Source organism: Delphinus delphis, chromosome 10 (genome assembly GCF_949987515.2).
Source record: "Delphinus delphis chromosome 10, mDelDel1.2, whole genome shotgun sequence".
Classification (NCBI taxonomy): domain Eukaryota; kingdom Metazoa; phylum Chordata; class Mammalia; order Artiodactyla; family Delphinidae; genus Delphinus; species Delphinus delphis.
Window position 1 is genome coordinate 3,700,748 of NC_082692.2, and position 23,548 is coordinate 3,724,295.

The following is a 23,548-nucleotide window of genomic DNA, read 5'->3' on the forward strand; positions in this document are numbered from 1 at the left end:
TAAAGAATTTGTTTTTCCAAATTGTTCTCAGAAGGTGATCTGTGCTCACCTGCCAGGAGTTACAAAAAGAACGAATAACATGGTTTTGTCTGCCCGTCCTCTGCGCTCAGTTATACATCCCAACACTTGACACATTTCTGTTTGCCAGTGGGGTTGTCTCTGGAGCTTTTTCATACAACATTGGTAGGGGATTATTGGTCCCAAAGATGGATGAGCACACAGGTGTCCAGGTCCCTTCTTTGCAGAATTCAGTGGCAAGTAGGCAACTGGTCTGCACGTAGGGGCTTCTGTACAGAAATATCGGGGGACTTGCAGACACTGCCCCAACATCTACATTTTTTTCCCGGGTAGAAAAAATGTTGGCGAAATTTCCTCAGTAATGGCAACGAATGAACTGTGGACATGCACAACAACGTGGGTGAGTCTTAAAATAATCACACCGAGTAAAAGAACCCAGACAGAAAAAGAATACATTCTGTGTGACTGCATTTTCATAAAGTTCTAGGCAGTGCCAGCTCGTCTGTCATGACAGGGAGGAAGTCAGTGGTTGCCTGGGGAAGGAGGGCTGGTGAGGAGGAGAGGCAGGGCTGATGGGCAGGTGGGGAGTATTACAGAGGGGCATGAGGAAGCTTTGGGGGGTAATGGACATGTTGCTGATATTGATAGTGATGATGTGTCATGGATGTATACGTATGTCAGCACTTATCAACCGTGTGCACTGTATGTACGTGGAGTTTAATATTTGTCTGTTATACCACATGTATAATAAAAGGGGGAAGTATTGTCTTACGACTGTAAACAGAAATCAGTTGTCACTTGCCATTGACAGCAAGTATCTAGAAAAATAAATGCAACTGAAACAGAACAATGAAAGAAAAACCTATATTCTCCTATATCATTCTGAGCATAGCAAGGGCTCCTTTGTTTTATAACTCTGTTCGTTTGTGACTTTTGATTCTTGAAATATCTTTCACGATGGGCAGGGAATTATGTTTTAATTGTCAAGAGCAGGAGTTTTGGAGTCGGGCAGCCCCGGGTGTAGCCTGGTCACCTGCTAGCCGTGTGCCTATGGGCAGGACACACAACCTTCCTAATAGTTTTTCCACCTCTCTATGAAATGGGACTGGTAGAGGCATAGTAAGTGCTCAGTAAACGGAAGCAAGTTTTGTTACTGGTTTTGTTCAGTGCCTGCGCTGTGAGGGCTCTGGGTGTCCTCACAGGGGCATCTGGCTGCTACGTGGCCTCCTATTCTGCCTTCTCTTCTTAGTGACCTCTGCTTTCTGCAGGCTTGACTTGTTTTCAATTCATTAGTCTTTTCCTTTGTTAAATGATAATATTATTGTTTGTAAATGACATATTTATGATTGCATATTGAGAAATTCATCCCGGCATTTAGCATGTACTTTTTTGGTTGTCTTGGATGTGAGTATATTTATCATTCATCTGTAGAAAAAAATATTTTGACTTTTTAAATTTAGCTGATCTTATTTCATTTAACCTTTTATTAGCTCTTATAAAGTTAATAAAAATTAATATATCTATTTATGGAAGTGAAAGTTGATTAGTTTATCCTGAATTAGTCATACTGTTGATATGTAAGTTTGAAGAACAGTAAAAGTATTTTTTCTTTAACTCTGAGAAGATGTCATTTTCACTTATAGAAACTAGCAGAATTACCTGCTTTCCCCATTATCTTGACCTAATTTCTTCCTCTGCCCGGTGGTTGCAGGGATTTGGCAGGTGATTGATTTGGTTTTAGAGGGTCCTGGAGCTACACAAAGTGTTTTTCATATTGGAAAAGACATGCCCAGTTTTTCACAAGTTTTAAGATTTATTGCCTCCCCCCAAAGTGTTGCAAATTAATTTGTTTGCTATTTATTTTAGTCAGAATGTAGGAATTGGTGTCATTAGCCGAAGGGCAGCTTTGATCACAGGAAAGGCAAGACTGCCTTTAACGCTCCATGTCTGCTTGTGTTTGGTGTCTTTGCAGGGCTGGACATCAGATGGGTGGACTGCTACTTTCCTTTTACTCATCCTTCCTTCGAGATGGAGATCAACTTCCACGGGGAATGGCTGGAAATTCTTGGCTGTGGGGTGATGGAACAGCGCCTGGTAAATTCAGGTAGAAGAGAATCCACGTGTATTCACAGGCTCTCTCTTCCCAGCTGACTTCCTTTACAGGCTCGTTTGCATCCGTGCTCACCTACTCCTGTAGGACTAGCCTCCGTCTTTCTCTCCTTGTATGTTGCCCTCTAGACTTTTCTCTGGCACTCCACTCTGGAAGAACTTCATTCTCGTGGCTAATTTTGCAAAAGCTTCTTGGTTTTGGAGCTCTTCCTTATCAGCGCCCGGCGTTGGTTTGTACTTTGTGATTTCATATTTGTTGATCAGCTGCTTTGTAATTGCCGACAGGTCTTTGATGCGTGTCCCAGGAGAGTGGTTTGTCTTCCAGACTATTTAAGAACAAAGCCAACATATAATCCCTTTTTTTGTTCCTACTGCATTTGGAACCAAATTCAGCAGGTATTTCATAAATATGCTAAAAACACAATATAAAAATACTTAGGTCTGTGATGTTTGGTGGTTTGCCACCCTCAGCGTTGGCAGTGCTCCCTGACTGGGAGGGAGGGAAGAAAATGGGGGCTCTGATGACATTCTCCCCGTTCTGTAAGAACTCGAGAAGGATCTTTCCAGCTCTCCTCTGCAGGACCATTGCTTAACAATAATGATTATTTCTAGGAATTCCCTCGTGGTCCAGCAGTGAGGACTCCATGCTGCCGAGGGCCCGGGTTCGATCCTTGGTCCAGGAAGTAGGATCCCACAAGCCGTGCAGTGCAGCCAAAAAAAAAAGATTATCTCTAAACTTAATTTCAGAACTCTGAGGTTTTTTTTTAAGTCACTATCTGAATTTAAATTTAAAAATACTTGTTCAGAGTGTACATCCTCTATGGGAAGCTGGCTGAGACTGGGCGTGTGGGGAGGGGTCACTGCCTGAGCAGCAGGCAGAGGGGACCCCATGAGCCGGCTCCCCACTGCCCCCGCTCCTCCCTCCTGGAGAAGGACATGCGCTCTGTGGTCTGGGAGGGTGGTGGCTCTGATTCAGGGCTGGTCACGGGCCTCCCACCATAGACCGGAGGGGAGCCGTCCCTTCTGGTGACTCAGAGCTGCGATGGACCATGGGTAAGGTCGTGGCCTTAGAGAACGCGGCTGGAGGGAGACGGGAGATGGGGCGGCCGTGAACGCAGGAGCTGGTGCTGCCTGGGCTGGGAGACCTGGGGCCTGGCCTCCCCGCCCCCTCTTCCCCAGGGGCCCGGACCAGCCAGCTCACAGATTCCTCTCCACTCGGCCAAGCAATGCTTGCGGGAGAGCTGGCCCAGCACAGCACCATGTGCTCCTTGGGTGGTTTTCCAGTATTTGAAGGTCTGTCCTGGAGAAGAGCAAGCAGAGAGGTCGCAAACGAGGGCCTGTGAGTAAAAGTTGGGAGGCCTGGGCTTGCGTGTCTGAAGCAGCACGTGTTCTGTCAGTTGACAGCTGTGTGTCTTCAGGCAGGTTGCTTAACCTCGCCGGTCTCGGTTCTCTCATAGTCAAATGAGCACAGCGATACCGCCCTCAAAGTTTCTTTATGAGGGTTAGTGGAGGTGATGCACGTGACGTGCTTAGCACAGGGTCTGGCGCGTAGTAAAATTGTTTCCGTAAAAATTAATCTCTGATGTTATTAAACATTGTTTTCAAATGGTGAGAGCCATTTATTAACAGAGAGCCCCCTTAGTCGAAAATATTTAAACAGAGCCTGTCCTGCACGTCATAGAAACAATTTCTAGCCAGTTGGAACTAGGTTACGTCTTTGATCCTGGTCATTTTAGTATCCATGATTCTGGATTGAGTGAATGATTTTAGAGGAAGAAAGAAAATTGAGAGTGGTAGGAAACAGGAAAATAAAAGAGATGTATATGTATTTTAATAGAAAACACAAAATACTGGGAGCAAATATGTAAGCTTTAATCTCTTCTTGAGTAGGAACTAACTTCAAATACTTCTGTGGTGTTTTGTTTTGTTTGTTTTTTTTCTGTGGTGGTTTTGTTTGTTTTGCTTCGGGGGGAGGGTGAGTCACATATGAGTTGCCGCTTGGAATCGTGCTTCCTTGTATGTTTCCAGTATCCTGGATGGGTTTTTATGAGGTTTATTCACACAGTAATTGGCTGAATACAGTCTCTGAAACAGGTTTCCAAGTCATTATTGCACATTAATGAGACTGCTGTTCTGCAGTTAGATCAGCCATGTCAGGTGATTCTTGGAGGAAATGGCAAAGTGAAAAAAAAAGAAGACACCTAAGATGCAAACGTGTCTGAGAGATTCACCGTGGTGGTGGGATGTGCTTTCGTTTGTTGGGAAATGGTACACATAAAATTTAAGTTAAATACCTTGCAAGAGAGAGAGAGACTAAAGAAAAGGAAGAAGAAATGATTTTATAAAAGAATTTCTGTGTGGGCTTTGCTATTTGAAGTTGAAGTTATTATGACAGAGTTCTTCTCCGTGTTCTCAGACTCGAATGTGTTTTGACGTCTGTAGTTAAAATGCTTATTACACTGTGTGCCTGGCAGTCACTAACCACAGACAGCATTTGCAAGTGGAGCTAACTTTCTGTTTTCTGAGTTCCTACGGTGTGGCGGAAGCCTGGCTCCGGGCCCTTTATGCCTCTGTTCAGTTTGCCATTCTTGCTGTCTTTCCTCCTGTATTTTTTCCCTCCCCTCTCCTCCCCTCCCCTGCCTTTGAAAATAGAACTTCCAAGAAATGCTAAAATTGATGGTTACAACTCTCCATCTTTATGGCCCTTCAGAGGTTCAGCTAAATGCTGAAATGACAACCGAGAGGCTGGTGGGGCAGTGATAATAGCAGACGTGTGCCAGCCTCTCCCTAAATGCCCTAGAGGCTTTCCTTCATTTAACCTTCACAACAGGGCTCTGGGTGGATGCTGTTACTAACCCCATCTTACAGAGCCTCAGAAAGGTGATCGGGCTCGAATGGCTGGCAGCTCGCTTGCCCAGATCTTTCCGACCATAATCAACTACTGTGTTCTGCTACCTGAACAGTAAATTGCATGATTTTGAAGTGGCTAGAAATTCCTTTCAAATAAATGATTCTGCCTAACGTAGAATGAAGAGCTGGAACCAAATGAAACAAAAGCAAACAAAACTCTGTTGTGTAGTTATTCGTTACTCCTGCAGAGGGGCTCATCCCCCGTGTATTATCTCTGTGATCGAGTGCATTTAATTAAAAGCCTGAGATTAGATTCCTAATTTGAACAGGCATTGAAAGCACTTTATTGCACATTTAAGTTGACTATGGCATGTGTGTGTTTTTGTGCACAGAATAAGATAAGGCTGTTCCGGATAGCTTAGAGAATTTTATTTCTTCTTCTTTAAGCTCTAGTGCCTTCACCATTGCTTTCTTTCTTTTTTTTTAAATAAATTTATTTATTTATTTTATTTTTGGCTGTGCTGGGTCTTCGTTGCTGCACGCGGGCTTTCTCTAGTTGCGGCGAGTGGGGGCTACTCTATTGCAGTGCATGGGCTTCTCATTGCAGTGGCTTCCCTTGTTTCAGAGCATGGGCTCTAGGCATGCGGGCTTCAGTACTTGTGGCATACGAGCTCGGTAGTTGTGGCACATGGGCTTAGTTGCTCTGCGGCATGTGGGATCTTCCTGGACCAGGGATCGAACCTGTGTCCCCTGCATTGGCAGGCGGATTCTTAACCACTGCGCCACCAGGGAATTCCCTCCGTTGCTTTCTGACTGCTTAGATTTGGTAGTTGTGACCTGGGTGGCGACTGCTGTCATGATGATCTGATTGTTTTTCCCTTGAGGACAGGAGTGAGTCACGTCTCCAAATACGACACACTTTTTTCCCATTGGGCTGACTCAGGCTGCTGTCTTTGCAGGTAGAATACAGAGCAGGAACATCTGAAACCATCACCAGGTGACTACGGGCTGTCATCATGCCTGGAAGGAATTTACCATCTATTGAGCCCCTGTGAAATTTAGAAAATTATACCTGGGCCAGGAAGCAGAAAAGTCTCCACAGTGGAAAATAACTTTAAAAGCGGAATTGCCTTCTTTACCTCTTGATTAAAATTTAAAACTTGACTCTTTGGGGAAAACCTTGTAAATACGTACGTGAACAGTTTCTAGTTTTAAATAATCATTCTTTTGTTCGTTTGTTTGTCAAATATTTCTTGAATTACTTCTAAGGCTATAGAAAAGCAAATAAGCATTGTCCTTGCCTTTGAGACCAGTGCAGTGCACAGAGATGTAAACATGAATGATTAGGGTGCCACGTGGTCCATATTAGTAACAGAGGCACGGTGGGCAGAGTGGGGAGGGGAGGGACTGGGGAGGAGTGTGCCAAGCCCTCGTCCTGGTTGCACTCAGAGTGGAATACTGGTGATAGGCACACATGAAGCATGCACCCTAGAAGAAGTTCAGTTCCTGTTTGTAAGGGCTTGTGTACTTTGTCTTTGCTTGGACGCCCAGTTGTTATAGCTAATGCTGCTTCTCCTATCTAAGAATAAATCTATTTGCAGTCTGTCCCTCTTTGATAGAAGTCTCTACAGCCTCTACACACACTTATATCGCTCAGTGTTACTGATCTAAGTTGGTGAACTTCCAGGTGGCACAGACCAAGACTGTACAAGCACTGTGCTGTATACAAGCAGACATGCCACTGCTACACTCAGCATCTTGTCTGCGTAAGGCACTGTGCTAGACAAAGAGGAAGATACAACAAATGGTAAGATGTGACTTCTCCCTGTAAAACTTGGAGTGAGGCAGGGAAGATGAGGCTGTGTAATTAGAGCGTGAGCCTACGTGCCATTCGTGAGATCAGGCTTTGGGATATGCGAAGAGGGAGCTCTGTCCATCAGTTAGACCACTGGAGGTCTAACTGATGGAGCCACTGAATGATCTCGGCACCTCTGTCGAAAACCATGTTTGGGTTTATTTCTGGACTCAATTTTATTCCATTGTTCTACGTTCCTGTCCTCATGTCCACACTGTTTTGATTCCTGTAGCTTTGTAGTAAGTTTTGAAATTGGGAAGTGTTAGTCCAACTTTGTTCTTCCTGTATTCATTCTTTACTCTTGGCCATAACATGCTTAAGTCTCCCTAATTAAAAAATAATTTTTTTCCTTAAAATTTTTCTTCATTGGAATACTTCATGCTGATACTTTATATGCCCGTCTCTGTCTCTGTCTGTCTTCCAGTCCTTTACCATATAGATCAGTCCAGTGTCCCCCACCCAGCTGAAGAGGTAGGACATGATACAGTTGAAGTCCCCTGTGTCCCTCCCTGTTAGTACCTTCCCTTCCCCCCACTCCTGTGAGCAATCACTGTTCTGAATTTTGTGTTGTTACCTTGATTTTCATTATAGTTTTTCTATGCATATTGTAAAACGAGCTAACTTTCACCAGCTTTTATGCTTTAACAAATGGAATCATGCTGCCCATCCTCTCATGACTTTGGTTTTCCATGCAGTGCTATGAAGTTCATCTCTGTTGTCATGTGTAGAGTTTTAGTTCGTTCATTTTTCACTGCTTAAATTCTACTGGGTGAATATGCTGCAGTTTACTCATCCATTCTTTAATGGACACTTCGCCGTTTCCCCCTTTTTTGTTCGCTGCTAACAAATGCTCCTCGTGCACACTTTTGTGCGTCTTGTACGTACAGGAGTGCGAGTGTCTCTGAGGCGTATTTTATTTGGCTGTGGAGTTGCTGCACTTCGGGGCAGCTGCAGCTTTGTTGGTGTCACCAGGCTGTTTCCCAAGGCAGCTGGGCCAGTTCGCTCTGCCTTGAGCCTTTGCATGGACGTTCTTGCTGCCCCACATCCTCTCCGCGGACGCCTGACTTTGGTCCGTCTCTTTGGTGAGTTTAGAGTAGCCTGTTGCTGAGGTTTCGTTTACATTTAGCTGATTGCTGTTGAGGTTGATCACATTTTTTATAAATTTACTTGACACATGCAGCTTTTCTTTTGCTCATTTTGGGGTAGGGCTCATTTTTCTCCTTGTCTTTCTGTTTTTAAATTAGTTAATTCATTAATTTATTTACTTTTGGCTGAGCTGGATCTCCGTTGCTGCGCGCGGCCTTCCTCTAGTTGCGGCGAGCGGGGGCTACTCTTCGTTGTGGTGCGTGGGCTTCTCATTGCGGTGGCTTCTCTTGCTGTGGAGCACGGGCTCTAGGTGCGCGGGCTTCAGTAGTTGTGGCTCTTGGGCTCTAGAGCTCAGGCTCAGCAGTTGTGGCTCACGGGCTCAGTTGCTCCGCAGCACGTGGGATCTTCCCGGACCAGGTCTCGAAGCTGTGTCCCCTGCTTGGCAGGCGGATTCGTAACCACTGCGCCACCAGGGAAGCCTATCTCTGTCTTTTTTTAATTGATTGGTAGGAATTCATCATCTATTTTGAACACTAATCTTTTGTCATTTTTATATATTAAAATCGTATTCTCTAGGTTTGTGGCTTTTCTCCTTTAAGTTGCTCTTTCATGAATGGAATGTCTATATTTCTTACTTGAGTAGCTTTAGGTTTCTTTATATAACATCGTTCTCCCAAAAAGTCACTTTGTCAGGGAATGCGAGTGGGTGTAAGTTGACAAGTTCTGTAAAGATAACCCTTCTGCTTGTCGTGCTTGACTCTAGTGGCTCAAGTCTCTGATGTGATTGCTGTATCATTCATATTTTCAGCGTGGGGATTCTGCATATTTAATGACTTTCAGACGTCTCCCCTCTCTCTCCTAATGTTCTGTTGAGTCTGGTCCCACCCTCTGTGGCAGTTCCTGGGGCTGGGAAGGCAGACTCTGGGATGCTCTTGTTTGACTGGGAAAGGCAACATGGAGCTTGCGTGGGGACTCAGTTACACTGTTTGTACAGAATTGGATTTGTCTCCTCGTATATTTTGTAGTTCTTTCTGATCCTGCTTAGAAGCCATGCCATCCCCTCCAGTATTTCTGCTACTGTAATAAGAGCAAAGATTTTGGTAACTTGCTTCAAGCTGCGGTACCTGTACATATTTCTGATGTTTTGATAGCTGTACTATGTGTTACGTACTGTCTGTGGCATCATTCCTATACGTGGGAGACTTCTGGAAAGCAGAGATTCTGTCCCGTGTCTTACTTTCATTGTCTAAGGTCTTGGATATTTAGCTGATATAAAGCAATTGTCCTTCCCCCATCAATGTGGACTTAATTTTCCATTTTCAACTGTTTTCCTTTTTCCTATCATCTCCTCATTCCTGAAGCAGTAACCCTAGTAATAATAATAATAATAACAACAACAACAATAATAATACAATCCAAATATTAGCTCTTAGCTTTTGACATTTTGAAGCTGTTGAACTAGTTTGTGAGCTTCCGAATAGAAGGTTCAGGTTAGACAGAAGTGGACATTTGGCAAGTTTGGATCGTTGCAAATGGTCATGTCTTTCATCAGACTCTGTTACTATTCCCACGCCCCCCCCCCCCCCCCCCCCCCCCCGCCGTATCCATGCACTTTGCCCGCTGACTGTGAAGCACGTTGCACTGTGGGAAGAGGACCCTCCCCTCTGCCCTGACCGCTTCGGCTGAAGGGATATCAGCAGACCCCTGACTGTGAAGCACTTTGCACTGTGGGAAGAGGACCCTCCCCTCTGCCCTGACCGCTTCGGCTGAAGGGATGTCAGCAGATGAAGGAACAACGGCTCGGAAGCCCTTGGCAGCGCTTTTGCCCTCTTTTGCTTCTGCCTTTGTTATGAGATGAACATGCACAGCCTGCTGGTTCTCGAACAGTGAGAAGCAGGCGAACTGGACCTGAACCAACCCTGGAGCCCTGAGGCCAGCCCAGTCTGGACCAGCTGAAGCCCTGGCCCACAGCTGTGTGCTTGTTGACGTTTGTGGTGGTCTGTCCATCCACAGTAGCTGGCTGGCAAGATGTACATTGTGGCCGTTTTGCATATTCTCCCTCAGCTCACCTGGGGCTCCCGGTGTGTTTAAGCGTCCCTCCTCCAATACCGTTACACGGAATTCACTTATTCCTTCATGCTTTTCCTCACTATCTCCCTTTCTAGCGTAGTGAGAAGGATGATTGAAAAAGAGTTTGACTTTTTCTGCTTCCCTTCCTAGAGAAGCCACTGAAATAGATTCCCAGTATTTTGGTGTGTGTGGTGACTGTTTCCTGAATCAGACAGGGATTGGGGATGGGATTTATCTGGGAAGTCCTCCTTGTGGGAGTTTTTGGACATGCTTCTGACATATGGAAGATCATGTGTGTGTGTGTGCAAACATGTTCTCACTATAACCTGTTTAAAGGTTTAGTTCCAGGTGTCTGTCTTTAATCAGTCTTAGGTAGAAAACTCTGGAATCACTAGAATGTAAGCTTCATGAGAACAGGGACTTTTTTGGTTTTTTTTTTGCGGTACGCGGGCCTCTCACTGTTGTGGCCTCTCCCGTTGCGGAGCACAGGCTCCGGACGCGCAGGCTCAGCGGCCACGGCTCACGGGCCCAGCCGCTCCGCAGCATGTGGGATCTTCCCGGACCGGGGCATGAACCCGTGTCCCCTGCATCGGCAGGCGGACTCTCAACCACTGTGCCACCAGGGAAGCCCGACTTTTTTGGTTTTGACCACTGTTGTATTCCCAGTTCCTAGAACAATGCCTAGCACACAGTCAGCACTCTATATATATATTATAAAATGAATGATGAGCACATGAGTGGTGGACCCCCATTTCCTTGTCCCAATGTGTACTATTCTTTCTCCAGGCTCATCTAAACAGTAAATGTGGAGGGAAATACCCTAGTTTCCCAGGCTAACCCTTGGCCTGTCTGTGCTTAGCTGCTCAGTGCAGCTCCTAAGGTAACAGGAAGAAGATCCGGGGGGCCCTCGGAGTGAAGATCTGCCTACAGCCAGGCCCTGCCACGCACTGTGCTGGAGATCTCGGGCAAGTGCCGAGGGTCTCAGTTTCTTCATCTATAAGATAAGGGTCTTAGATGATATAACATCCAGATTTCCTTTTAGCTCTCGGATCCCATGATTTGGCCTCTTAAGCAAGCCAGAGATGTGTAGTATTAACACAGCCCTCAGGGGATTTGGGGTTGTTTTATAGCCCCACATGGAAAATTGCATAGCAGCCTGACTTTGGTATCTATGGTTGGTTAATCAGGTTTCTTCCCCACACCCCTTAAAGAAACTCTCCGAGACTAATAAAAAGGTAAAAAAGGATGTTCATATAATTGAATTTTATTTAAACTATTTATGAAACTCTTGCTTCATGGGATCACTGCAGCTTTGAAGGCAGGTAGTGATGTGCTACTCGGTGGTTCAGTGTTATTTTCTCCCTTGCAAAGAGGCAGTTTAGAAGTTTAGGAATTATTTATGGTACCGTGGGGATAAACACAATCTGCTAAGTTATTTTTTTTAAGATTCGTTTCTGCATTTTAGGCTGGAAGCAATGTCTTCATGAAACGGCCGTGTTGTTATGTCCGTGGATAAAATGAAGTGATGTCATTAGACAAAAGTTAGGCCAGATTTTCAGATTGTGTTTTTTAATGGACATAAGTCAGGAACTGGCCAAGGGTAGCATTTCTCAAAGTGTGTGACATAGAACACTGGGTATTATTAGGATTTTCAAAGGAAAGAGAAGATTTGATATTCAACCAAGTGTGGAAAATAGTGAGTTGGAAAGGTCCTGCATGTCTCTCTCTATCTCTGAGTTGGGGCGAGCGAGCAGATTTCCCAGAGTCACAGGACACGGAATCACTCTGTGAAAGGGTCCCTTTTGTGGAGCACATCCCGAGAAGGACACCTGGGGAAAGGCTCGTCTGTTGGCTGCTGGGGTTGCTGGTGAACTGGCAGGCTAATAGAAGTGTAGTTTGGGGCAGTAAATGATGAAGCCTAGTGAGATATGCTTAAATGTTACCTCGAGGAGTGCCTTCAACGTAAAGGGAAGTGGCTGGTATCAGTATACGTAATTTAGAACATTTATTTGATATTTTAGGCTATTTGTCTACAGAGTCCTGGAAATTGAGGGTTTGTGGGCTTTGAAGGCATTAGGAAGGAAAAGCTCTCCAAATCCACTGTTTGATGCGTCCGTTTATTAAATCAGCCTTTCCCGTCTCCGTCCATTCCTTCAACAGACGTTTATGAAGGACCTGCCTGGCAGGCGCCACGCGAAGTGCTGCAGATACACAGGTCGTTTCTGCCTTTGAGGGGCTCACGGTCCAGTGTTGGGGACGGCAGGTCGTGTGCTGTGTCCGTGAGGCTCTGATGACAGTTGGAGGAGGAGTTGTTGGTTCCTCGAGAGATGGGCAGCGCTTCACCGGGGTCGTAGGGCTTGACCCGAACGGTGAAGGGGAGCAGGTTTTGTGACGGGTAAAGAGGGATCTTTCCACCGGGGTCGTAGGGCTTGACCCGAGCGGTGAAGGGGAGCAGGTTTTGTGACGGGTGAAGAGGGGTCTTTCCCGGCAAAGAGCGTGGCTTGTGCAGGACACACAGAGTGGGAGGCGGCACTGCATGTTCTGGAAAGACCGACTGGTACAAGCTCGGGGAAAACCTGGGAATCAGGTAGAGGAGGCTGCTAAGCTCCTCCGTAGCCATCAGGTCTGGAAGGGCATGGGCGGCAACATAAAGACCTTAAACCTCACCCTTCAGGTAGTAGCACGCGATTGGGGGATTGCATCACTGTTGAGGGTGAGTCGAACAAATGCAAGTTCAAAGGCAGGAGACCAGGTGAGCAGCCTAGACTGAGTGTGAGGAGGCCCTGGAGGAGGGAGGGGCCGGGCGGAGTGGGTCTGGGAGCTCCCGCCAGGCTCCGTGCGCCTGGGGCCTCGTCCTCAGCGTCATGAAGGGGGCACGCACTCGGGGGCAGAGGGATCTGGGTGCAGTTCTCCCGGGCTTAGCTGGGGCCCACCGTACGCCCTCCAGAGACCCAGGGGAGTCCACAAGCCCTGCGCCCTCTGTACCTTCAGTTACCTAAGTAACCAGCACAACTCCTTTCTCATCAGGCAGGCTTTTTTTTAAGAGGAGGCAGACCGCCTCCGAGGGTGAAGAAGTACCATTTTATTCCTGTTTCAAAGAGAGCATTTCTGGATGGCGTAGGCTCCCAGCCCTCCGCAGCCTGGATTCCCTCCTGGGTGAGATGCACGTGGTGAGGCTGACTCTCGCCTGCTCTGGACTGTGGCTCTGGGCCTCCTTGGACGGGCCCCCCCTGGGTCCTCTCTGAGCCCAAGCGTGTCTGCCTCCCGGCGAGGCTGACAAGGGGTCTGCCTCGGTTGTGTGGCTCTCAGGGACCAGACCTGAAAAGGTCTTTGCGCTGCTGCCTTTCTTTGGGCTTGGGACTCTTTCACTGGTTCCCTTAATCAAAGCCATTCCTCCTTGTCCGTGGCTGGTTGTTTATTTCCCTGCCAGCTGTGGAGGGGCCTGGGCGTTGGAGCTTCTTGTTTGTTGCACTTACCTTCTGTGTCCTATCTTGGCGGTGCCTGGAGTAGCGACGTGGGGAGCAGCTGGGGGGCAGACCAGACTCGCTCCTCTGGTGCTTACTGGCTATGGCTGACCGGCTCCCTTGACCACCGCGGGGAGGATGTGAATGTCCCTACAGAAAGTACTGGGAGCTTTAAGCCAGAAAGGTACACCTTCACTGACAATCCATTTACCACTTAACGTCCCTGCATCCCAGCTCCTAATCTATAAAAGGAGAATAATAATGTGCACCTCACTGGTCTGGGATGGAGAATAAATGAATTAATGCATGTAATGTGCTTAGCCGAGGGTCCGGTGCTCAGTAAATGATCAGAAAGTGTTAGATCCTTTCTCCCCTCACTCTAACCCTTCCATCCTTCGGAGAGTGTTAAAGTTGGAAGTGACTTCAGATGTCATTCACTCTGTGAATCTCCTGAAATTACGAGTCAGGTCTTGCATCTGTTTGTGTAGGGGCATTTGGGAGGCGGGGGTTCTGGAAGGAGAGTAATTGTAGTTCTTATCGGACCCTCACGGTGTTCTGTGGCTTGAAAAGGATGCAGACCGCACATGTAGTCTGATACCCTCGTCTTGCACAGGAGGAGCTGGAATCGTTTGATGAGGCGGTTGCAGGTGTGCCTGGCAGGCATGATCGAGGGCACGGACCCCTCCTGACTGCTAATGCTGTGTCTGCTTTCAGGACCTTATTCAGACAAGGGCAGCTCGTTAGGTGAAGGCGCCTGTTACCCTGGAGGGCAAAACATTCTCACTTGTTTATTGAGGGGAGGGCGAGGGAGGCTGGGAGCATTTGTTGGAAAGATAGATGCCGGGCAAGTGAAGATGAATAAGGCAGAGCTCCTGCCTCCGAGGAGCTGATGGTCTAATGAGGGGTCCAGTCACACACAGGGCCCAGAACCAGGTAGGTTAACAGGCTGGGGGCACGGGCCTCAGCAGCCGGTGCTGTCGGGGAGGCCGTCCCAGGAGACCGACCCCGCAGAGCTGTCGTCTGACTTTGATGTTGAAGGACGCCTAGGACTCTGCCGGGGCAAGGGAAGGGGTAGGACCTTCTAGGCAGAGGGCGCAGCAGGTCAAAGGGCTTCTGAAAGATGTGGAACGAATGCCTGAGGACAGAATTTCCGTGTGATCGGGGTAGAAGGTGTGGGCGTGGGTCCAGAGGGGCCTGGAGGGTGATGGGCTTTGCTTACAAAGCTAAGGAGCGCGGGCTTCCTACTGTGGTCACCGCAGCCAGCGGGATTTCTCTGGGAGGGTGAGGGATGGAGGGCAGAGAAGACAGCTGTGCATCTACGCTGTGAATCCATTGCTAAGTGACTGATCCACGGGTATGCGTGTCTGTGTGTGCATGTGTACTCTCCTTTCACTGATTTTGCTTTTGTTGTTTTTTCTTTTTCTTTTTTTGGCCGCGCCGCGCGGCTTGTGGGATCTTAATCCCGTGACCAGGCACTGAACCCTGGGCCCTCGGCAGTGAGAGCGCTGAGTCCTAACCACTGGACCGCCAGGGAATCCCCAGATCCTTCCAGTTTTTAATGCAAATACAAATACAAGTTCCTTTTCTTTCTTCTTCGTAAAAGTGGTATACTCTACTAGACTATTGTACATCTTTTTTTCCCTCACTTCAGTGCACTTCTAGAGGCCTTTGTACGTTGGAGAGCATATACTCACTCGTGTTCACAGCTGCCTGGTTGTGCATCACGTGTATGAACCATAATGTATCTAATGAGTCCTGAGCTGACAGGCATTTTGTGTTGTTTCCAGTCTTTTACTATTAACAACAACGTTTCAGTGAATAGCTGTGTACATGTCACATTTCATGTGCAGGTCTCTCTATGGGATTCGTTTCTAAAAGTGGACTTAGGTCGCAGAGTATATACATTTATACCTTGTATAGACACTGTACCTATGAAGAAGCCCTGATGGGGTCAGGCCGCCCGTTGCCATCCCCACCTGTGATGTGTGAGAGCGTTTCCCTCACGCCCTGCCACGTGTGTGTGATCTAGCGTTGGGACCTTTGCTAACCTGACAGACAAAAACTGTATCTAGAAGTCATTTTGAATGTATTTTCTTTTATTATTTTAAAATTATTTTTGTGTTTTTCTTTTAATTTGTATTTTTTAAAAATGTGTTTAAGAGACATTTTTATGTCCTTTGCTATGAACAACCCTCATATTTTCTGCTCACTTTTTTCCCTGCAGAGATTTCTAAGTAGGGAAACAGTGTGATCAGGTTTAGTTTAGTTTTTCTGTAAAAGAATTCCAGAACAGTGAAGAATTGGTGATAGGAAGGCAAGATAGAAGCTGATAGAATCCAGATGAGAAAATGATGGCCTGAATCTCAGCAGTGGTGATGGAGTGGGAGAAGCGAAGGTGGACCCCAAGGATGCTTCTGGGGTGGAGCAGCTGTATCTGGTGTGTGGATTGGATGGGGGTGAGGGTGAGCCCAGGGAGGTGCTGAGGGTGATGTGAGTTCAGCCTCAATGACTCTGATGCCATTTCCTGAGTTGGAGACAGAGAAGGGGGTGGAAAGTGCAGCCAAGCTTTGGACCTCTTAGGTCTGAAGTGCCTGTAAGACACCAGGTGTAAATACCTAGGAGACAGTTGGACATGTAAGATTGGGAAGTGTAGGAGAGCTTTGTAGGAGATTTTGGAGTCATCAGTGTTGGTAAAAGTCATGAAATTAAGATAGTGTAAGGAAATCATCATAGAGAAAGAAGAGAAAGACCAAGGAATATAAGGTTTCAGAAGAAGAAACACCCCCTGGGGTTCCTTTATTTATTGAATTCACAGTTATTCATTGGCGTAAGAGGAGGGTTTACGTGTGGTTCAGGTTTCCGTTCATTCATTCATCATTCGTTCATTCACTCATTCGGTATTTGCTGAGTACCTGGTACCCAGCAATGATGGAGATGTGAAATCGGACGTGGTCCCTGCCCTCGAGGAGCTGGCAGTCAGCTGGGGCGTGTGCACAGGTCTGTGTGCAGTGACCACGTGGCAGGATGCCCACCCTGCGGAGGGGTATATGGCTGTGATGGGGGATCAGCAGGGGTGGCATCGAGTTGGCCACATTGGGTCGGGGAGTCTTCAGAAAAGCCCCCTAATCTGAGGTGGGAAGAGTGAGTGAGAGTCGGGGTGGAAGGGAGCGGGAGTCGGCAGACCTGCTTTGCAAGGGACCAGATGGGAAACGCGGCAGGCTGGGCCGGCCGCCTGGTCCCTGTTGCGGTGACTGGATGCTGCCATCGCAGTGTGGGAACAGCCGCAGACAGAGGTAAACAACCCCGTGTGGCCGCATTCCAGTCAAGCTTTATTTAATGGATGCTGGACATTTCGTGTAATTTTCATGTCTCACGATACGGTATTCTTCCTTCGATACTTCTCAGCCATTTAAAAATGTAGCATTCGGGCTTCCCCGGTGGCGCAGTGGTTGAGAGTCCGCCTGCCGATGCAGGGGACACGGGTTCGTGCCCCAGTCTGGGAAGATCCCACATGCCGCAGAGCGGCTGGGCCCGTGAGCCATGGCCGCTGAGCCTGCGCGTCCGGAGCCTGTGCTCCACAATGGGAGAGGCCACAGCAGTGAGAGGCCCGCGTACCGCAAAAAAAAAAAAAAAGTAGCATTCATCCTTAGCCTGCGAGCCATGCACAAACAGAGGGAGTGGGTCCGGATTTGGCCTGCAGAGCGTAGGGCCAACTCCTGCAGAGGCGAGAGGAAAAGTCTGTTCAGAGGTCAGCACATTGGGTTCCTGGGACGTCCTTTTCCTGAGCTGGTCCCCTTGCATCCGGGATCTCCAGTCCACCCCTACCGTGCAGTCACTACAGGGATCTTCTTGTGCAACCCGTTTCATTACTTCTGTGCTTTTGGGGAAACTCTCAGAGATTCTCCGTGATGGTCGCTGAGATCCTCCCCTTGGGGGAAACTCTCAGAGATGCTCCGTGATGGTCGCTGAGATCCTCCCCTTGGGGGAAACTCTCAGAGATGCTCCGTGATGGTCGCTGAGATCCTCCCCTCACTGCTTTGTTTGCCTACCTTCCCTCCAGGAAGAATGTGGGACGAGTTTCGCTCCCCTGGCCGTAAGGTCATCTTTTCGATGTGATTGGAGGCGCTGTCAACGCTTTCTGGGTCACTGCTCGTTCCTAGATCTGCGTACAGAGTTTACTTTCATTCTGAGCTTTTTGTATATTTTCTAGAAAAGTTACTTTCAGGTTAATTTACATATAAAAGTCCTGTACTTTCATCTCATTTTTATCCTGCCACTTCATGTATAGTGCAATAAATGAAAAAGTCTTCAAATGTTGACTTCTAAGTCTTTATTACCACAGGCAGCTTCATTATGTTTGTGGAAATCCAGTGTGCTTTGAAGGAATTAATCTAGCCTTACTTGCAATCTGTATGTGTTTACATAGAATGAACAAACATTGCATTACGTTTCATGAAAATTCAATTATTCCCATCTCCAGGAAACATGTTCTGCTTCGTATTTAATTCCCAAGTAAGTCAGTATGATGGTTCTTGAACTATCATAAGAATTTGGGATTTTGAGCACACTGTTTACCTTTATAATCCATGGAGAAATAGCCAGTGGAGACTTTTTATCCCTGGAGCCCTGACTCTGTATTTGGGGCTGTGGACAACATCTGTCTGCATGGTATTGGGCTAATATGAGCTACTATTCCTGCTAGATTTTTCTGAGAATTAAGAGAAGCCAAGTGAAGGATAATGCTGTACCTGATTAATAGTTCTGCCTTGGAATCCACTGTATATAGAATCTATTTGGAATCTGTCTGATGGTTATTCAGCTTCCCAGTTTCTTCCCAAGACTCTAACCTCCTTGAGGGTAGGAACCACAGTTAATTCGTCCTTGTTAGCGGTTGCAGTATTACAGAGTATTGAAGAAATGCTAAGCAGGGTTTTCAGCGGGCGGAGGTGGGTGCGCTGGCACGGGGACAGTTCGACTCCGGCCACGGGCCTGGTTGCTTGGCGTCCTTGAGGAGCAGGCGTAGGACCGAGAGCTGGGCAGGATCGGGAAGGTAGACCAGGGCCTAGATCAGGAGGCACAGGTGGGGATAGGGACGCTGTGGGTTTCCAAACAAATTGTGCTGAGATCAGGGTGACCGGCCCCCCCTCTCGCCCTCAGACACCCCCTGCTCCCAGGAATCCGGAAAGCGCCGCTTGGGCTCTGACCAGCGTTCCTAGCGCCCGGCGTCATCCGGGCTGTGGTCGGTTTCTTGCTCTGCCTCCACACTGTTCCCGAGCTGTTGTTTCTTTACCTCTTTGTCACCGTGCTTCACACGTGCCTCGCCGTTAGTAGGTGCCCTGTAGGTATTTATCAGATGCGTGGGTGGATGGATGGAGTTAGGCACAAACCCTCCACTTCTGGACTGAAAGATAGATTGCGTGGAGCAGAGACGGGAGTAGCCTAGGAGAGGATAGATTGCGTGGAGCAGAGGTGGGAGGCGGTGAGTTGGCCGGAGCATCTCACAGTAGCCTAGGGAGGATGCGAGAGGGTGAATTACATCCGCGGCAGTAGAAGTTCCAGGGAGGAAATAGATTCTGGAGACTCGAGGAAGCAGAGCTGACAGGCGCCGGCGAGCCACCGAGGAGACGGCTGTTGTGCAGAGTCAAGGAGCCGAGGGAAGGAGAGAAGTAAGACGGGCACCAGATGTGCACCTGGCCATGTCACCCTCCAGATGTTTTGTGGGGTGATGGGGAAGCAATTCTGTGTAGGTTTGATTGAAAATCAGCTTAGCTAAGGGTTAGCTGCCTTGGTTTGGAAACCTCTATTACTTAAGGCAGAGTAAATTGTGAGGGCACGAAAGCATCCTTTGCTTAATTATTTGATAATTTAGATTTATTCATAACACAGTTCTACAAAGGCTGGGAGAGAGTGACTTCTGTAGATATAGATATATCTAAATAAAACAAAAATCCGAGGGAGAAAAGGGAAAGGGAAGATAAGAATAGGAAAATGACAAAGCTGGGCTAAGGTTGCAACAAAGAAATACACATTGATCTCATTGCTATAAGGAGGCATAAATTTGGCTCTAGCTGCCTAATGGTGAAAGGAAAGAGGGAAACACAGTTAATCAACACAACCTATAGTATCTGCAAGACAAAAGCATGCCCATTTTTTTCAGGGAAAGCACAATATTCTTGGCACAGAGAGCTGTGAGAAAATCCCCCGTCATCTGTGAGGCGTGGCGTCTTTAACACAATCGAATTTCATGGTGCTTTTCTTACATCCCTTAGTCTTTCCCTACTAGTGTGATAGGATTTAATTTGCTCTGCTTAACATATAATGAAGTTAATTGTGAAAGATCTCTCTAACTCAAATACACAGATTATTTCCAAATCCCCTTTTCTGTCTTTTACCAGTTGCTCACTTGATGAGTCAGTCCACACTTGCAAGCCCCCATGTGCAGGGCATATGGCCAGGTGCCCTGGGTGGTACAAGTGTGTAAGAATTCCGTAAGGAGCTCACAGTCCCAGTGGGTGGTCTAGATGTAAACACATGGAAAGTGTGTTCCATGCAGTGGGCTGAGACACTAGAGGGTGTCTGTGAATCCACCAGATGGACCGGCCATTGTGCGCTAGAGGGACCGAGGGAGGTCTGAGAAGAAGGAATGATTGTTTATGGTAACCTCCATGTTTTTATTATTTCATTTATGCACTAACTTGGAAATTGAGTCATTAGTTGATTCTTTCAATACATTTTGAGTTTTAGTGCGGTCTTTAGAAACATCATGTTCCCCAATTTTTTTTTGGCCTAGAAGTGTGCCTGGTAGTTTAATCAGTACCATGTGGGGTTACTAAGTATGCCCTCCTTTCTGTGGATGCCTGGACATGCTTTTCTGCTGTCACTCCTAAATGCTACGCCAACAATCCTTATGTCCTAGTTTACATTCTTTTATTTCACGTGGTTTGTACTGTTCTGAAAACATAAACACTTGTCTTTTGAGGGATGATCTTTTCACGGTCACGTCTTTGTCATTGTAATCTCCTTATAATCTTTGGATTCTCAGTGCTCAGAGGGTAAAGTTCAAACCCTCAGCTGCATGATACACCTTCCAGGCAGCACCTGCTGGGCTCTGGTCCTGGCCACCCCTCGGGCCCCACCAAGCCTGTCCCTGTGGCACTTGGCGTTCTTGCCACCCAGGCCTCTAAGTTCTTCCTTGGTGCTCAAGACCCTGCACGTGCCCTTGCTTCTGCTGAGACCAGTCTGGCCCAGCAGAGGACCTTGTAGGACACGCCTGAAGCACCTGCATACCTAGGGGGAGCGTCACCATGGCAACGGACTGATGGTGTTGTGTCTCTGACCCAGCCTCTCCCCAAGACTGTAAGCACCATGAGGACGAGGCCTAGCGTCTCCCAGCCTCTGGCAGTGCCTGGCGTGGAGCTGTTGATCACAAATACTAATTTTGGAGCAGTGGTGTCATTGGGAGGTTCCCATCTCTGGTCTTCTTTGAAAACTGTCTTGGTTATCGCTTATTTGTTATTTGTTTCTTACTCTGCAGATGGTTCCCAGGCAGCTTTTTGATTTTAAATCTTTGCAGAAGATTCCAAAAAGCCACTCCAAAGATGACACAAGCCTCTATTTGTTGCCTTTCAAAATATATACACTTTTAGTGCCGAGGGAAGATTTTTGAAGCTTGGGTAGGTGCTGGTCTCTGGGGAGCCAGCGGGGAAGGCCAGACTGTAACAGTGGTAGACGAGTAATGTCTGCTGTAGTTTCCTGAGCAGTTTCAAAGCAAAGTAACGGAGGTAATCTCAGAAATTCTAAAGCACAGAGAGAGTGTTGCTTTCATTTCACTGGCCTGAAATCAGGGCGTTTCTCCTATCCAGCTCCCTACTGGTTTTTGTTACCTTAATATTCTGTGTCGTGAAGGTTCTAAACATTTTCAAAATAAAATTCTTTGGAGATCTGTAAACTGCTGCTTTCTAATTTCCTCGCTCTTAATTATAGGGCGTTGAAAATGCAGAAAACCAGGGGTAACGTGGGACAGCGTCAAGAGCGTCACACCCAGCATCAGGAGACCCCGGGGTAGTTGTGGTTTTCCAACTCACTGATTAGCTCCCTGGCTCCGGGGAAAGCCGTGGACACCTGCAAGCCACCGTTTCCTCGTCTGTCAAAGGAAGAGACTAAAGGTGACATTTAAGATTGTTCACGGTCTCAGCTTCGTTTGTTCATTTAACAAATACTTATTACGCGACTGCTACTCTTCTGGGTGCTCGGGACACGGCAGGGTGCAAACAAGTGAGCCTTCCCGCCCTCTGCAGCCTGTGTTCTGGGGGCATTTAAGATCGAGTCAGCACCGGCTTATCACAGTTCTGTGTGGCGAAAGGGCTGTGGCTTGGGAGTGTGGCCTGGAGAGACGGCAGAGCTGGAAAGCTGGCTCCATGCGGCTTTGGCTGGGTCTCCCCCTCCGCACCAACCCCACAGCCCAAGGGACGCTCCTCACAGGCCGGAAGGAAGGGCCAGCAGGGAGGACGGGATGGTCCTGAGTCTTCCTGCTGCTGCTTTAAGTTCCACTTGTGACACTGCAAACGCTCAGGGATCCTCCACTCGCTGCTGGACAAACTACAGGTGCCCGCTTTTCCAGCGAGCCCTCGAGCCACCCACCCGTGCCCTTGGCAGTGGGCAGGCGGGCGCAAGCCCCCGTCACCAGGGTGCTGTGCGGTCCTCTCAGCTCACAGCTCCGGGTCTCCGTCTCTGCTGGCCAGTGTCGCCCCTGCCGTGCGGGCCTTGTAGTGGCCACGCCGTCACAGCTTGCTCGACTCCTGTCTCTGGACAGTTAGGGACCAGAGACTCTTCCTCCCTCCCTGAAACATCCCCCTGCCCGACACCGTCCCTGCTGCACCGTCTGCACCGTCAGGGACAGGGCTGGCCGACATCTGTAGATCTTCTTCTGTGTCTAACACGTTGCCCCGCACATTCCAGATCCACAGAATTGTTTGTTGAGTGGCCTGTTGACTCGTTCTCCTGCGATATTTACCAGAGTTTACCTTCTGGTATCATTTGAGGATTTTTTTTAACCTTCTAGATCTGAGCTCCTTGACAGCAGGGCCTGTGTTTGTTTTATTTATTTCTTTTTTAATCCCTTGAAGCACCTGGTTCCTGGACTTGATGAATATTTAACGGCCTGAAATAAACAGAATTGAATTCTTGGATGGCTGAATTTGAGAGGTGGAAATAAGCATATGGTTTTCATTCCTGTTTCTTTTGGGGGGAAACTGAGTCCAAGAAAACTAAAGAACTCATGAGTCGATGTCTCAGCCAGGGCTGGAAATTGGGGGATGTAGCTCTTCTACTGAAGAGCATGGTGATGTTATTAAAGGCTTCCAAATCTCTCCCTTAACGTAGAAGTGTTTCCTGCCTCTTGCACTCAGATCTGCTCTACAAACCCTGCTTCGCTTGCAGAAAAGCCCGACACTGAACGGGTTTGCTTTGGCAACAGCGAAGTCCCTGAGTTACGGTGGAGAGAGACGCAGATCCCTCTGCCGTGGCTTCCTCGTGGCTGCCATGTGTCCTCTGCCCACGACTGTCCTGTGCAGGCCGCAGTCAGCTCCAGGCGCAGCTCCTGCATCTGCTCCCGTCGCCGATGCCCCTGGCTCTCTTCCCCTTGGCCCTGGTTTAGCCTGACTCAGCCTTCTGCTCCTTGGGTCTGTCTGGGTTTAGTCCTCTGTGATCATTTCGAGTGACGGCTGCCCACAGCTGGAAGGGGGTTTGGGCAGGAACTGCTGTGCTGTGTCTACAACACCTGAGGCCATGGAGGCAGGCAGGGAGCTTGGGCGGGCAAAGCTGGCCTTCCTGCCCCCCCTGCCCCGTCCCCGGGCCCTGGAGCCCTGCTCTCTGGGCAGGGCAGAATTCTCTCTGCTTGGCCAGCCAGACCGCAGCCCCCCCATTGTCTCAAGTGGCACAGGAACTCACGAATGGAGAGAGCGGCATGTGATCTGGATCTTCCCCCCCAGATGACTGCTAATAATTGTGAATTACTAACAGTATAAAATCGAGATCTTGTTTTCCACGGAGAGATGAGGCCCATCAGCCCTGGATGGTTACGTAACCCACCCAGTAC

The 23,548-nt window shown here is 48.0% G+C and overlaps 1 protein-coding gene across 1 annotated transcript in view; it reads left to right on the forward strand.

Annotated features, from left to right (window-relative positions):
* FARS2 (phenylalanyl-tRNA synthetase 2, mitochondrial) overlaps positions 1-23,548 on the forward strand; it is a 382,893-nt gene that overhangs the window by 112,554 nt on the left and 246,791 nt on the right. Inside the window, exon 5 of the mRNA XM_060021600.1 lies at positions 1,991-2,122. Within this exon, the coding sequence (XP_059877583.1) occupies positions 1,991-2,122 (132 nt within the window). The remainder of the gene's footprint in view (positions 1-1,990; positions 2,123-23,548) is intronic.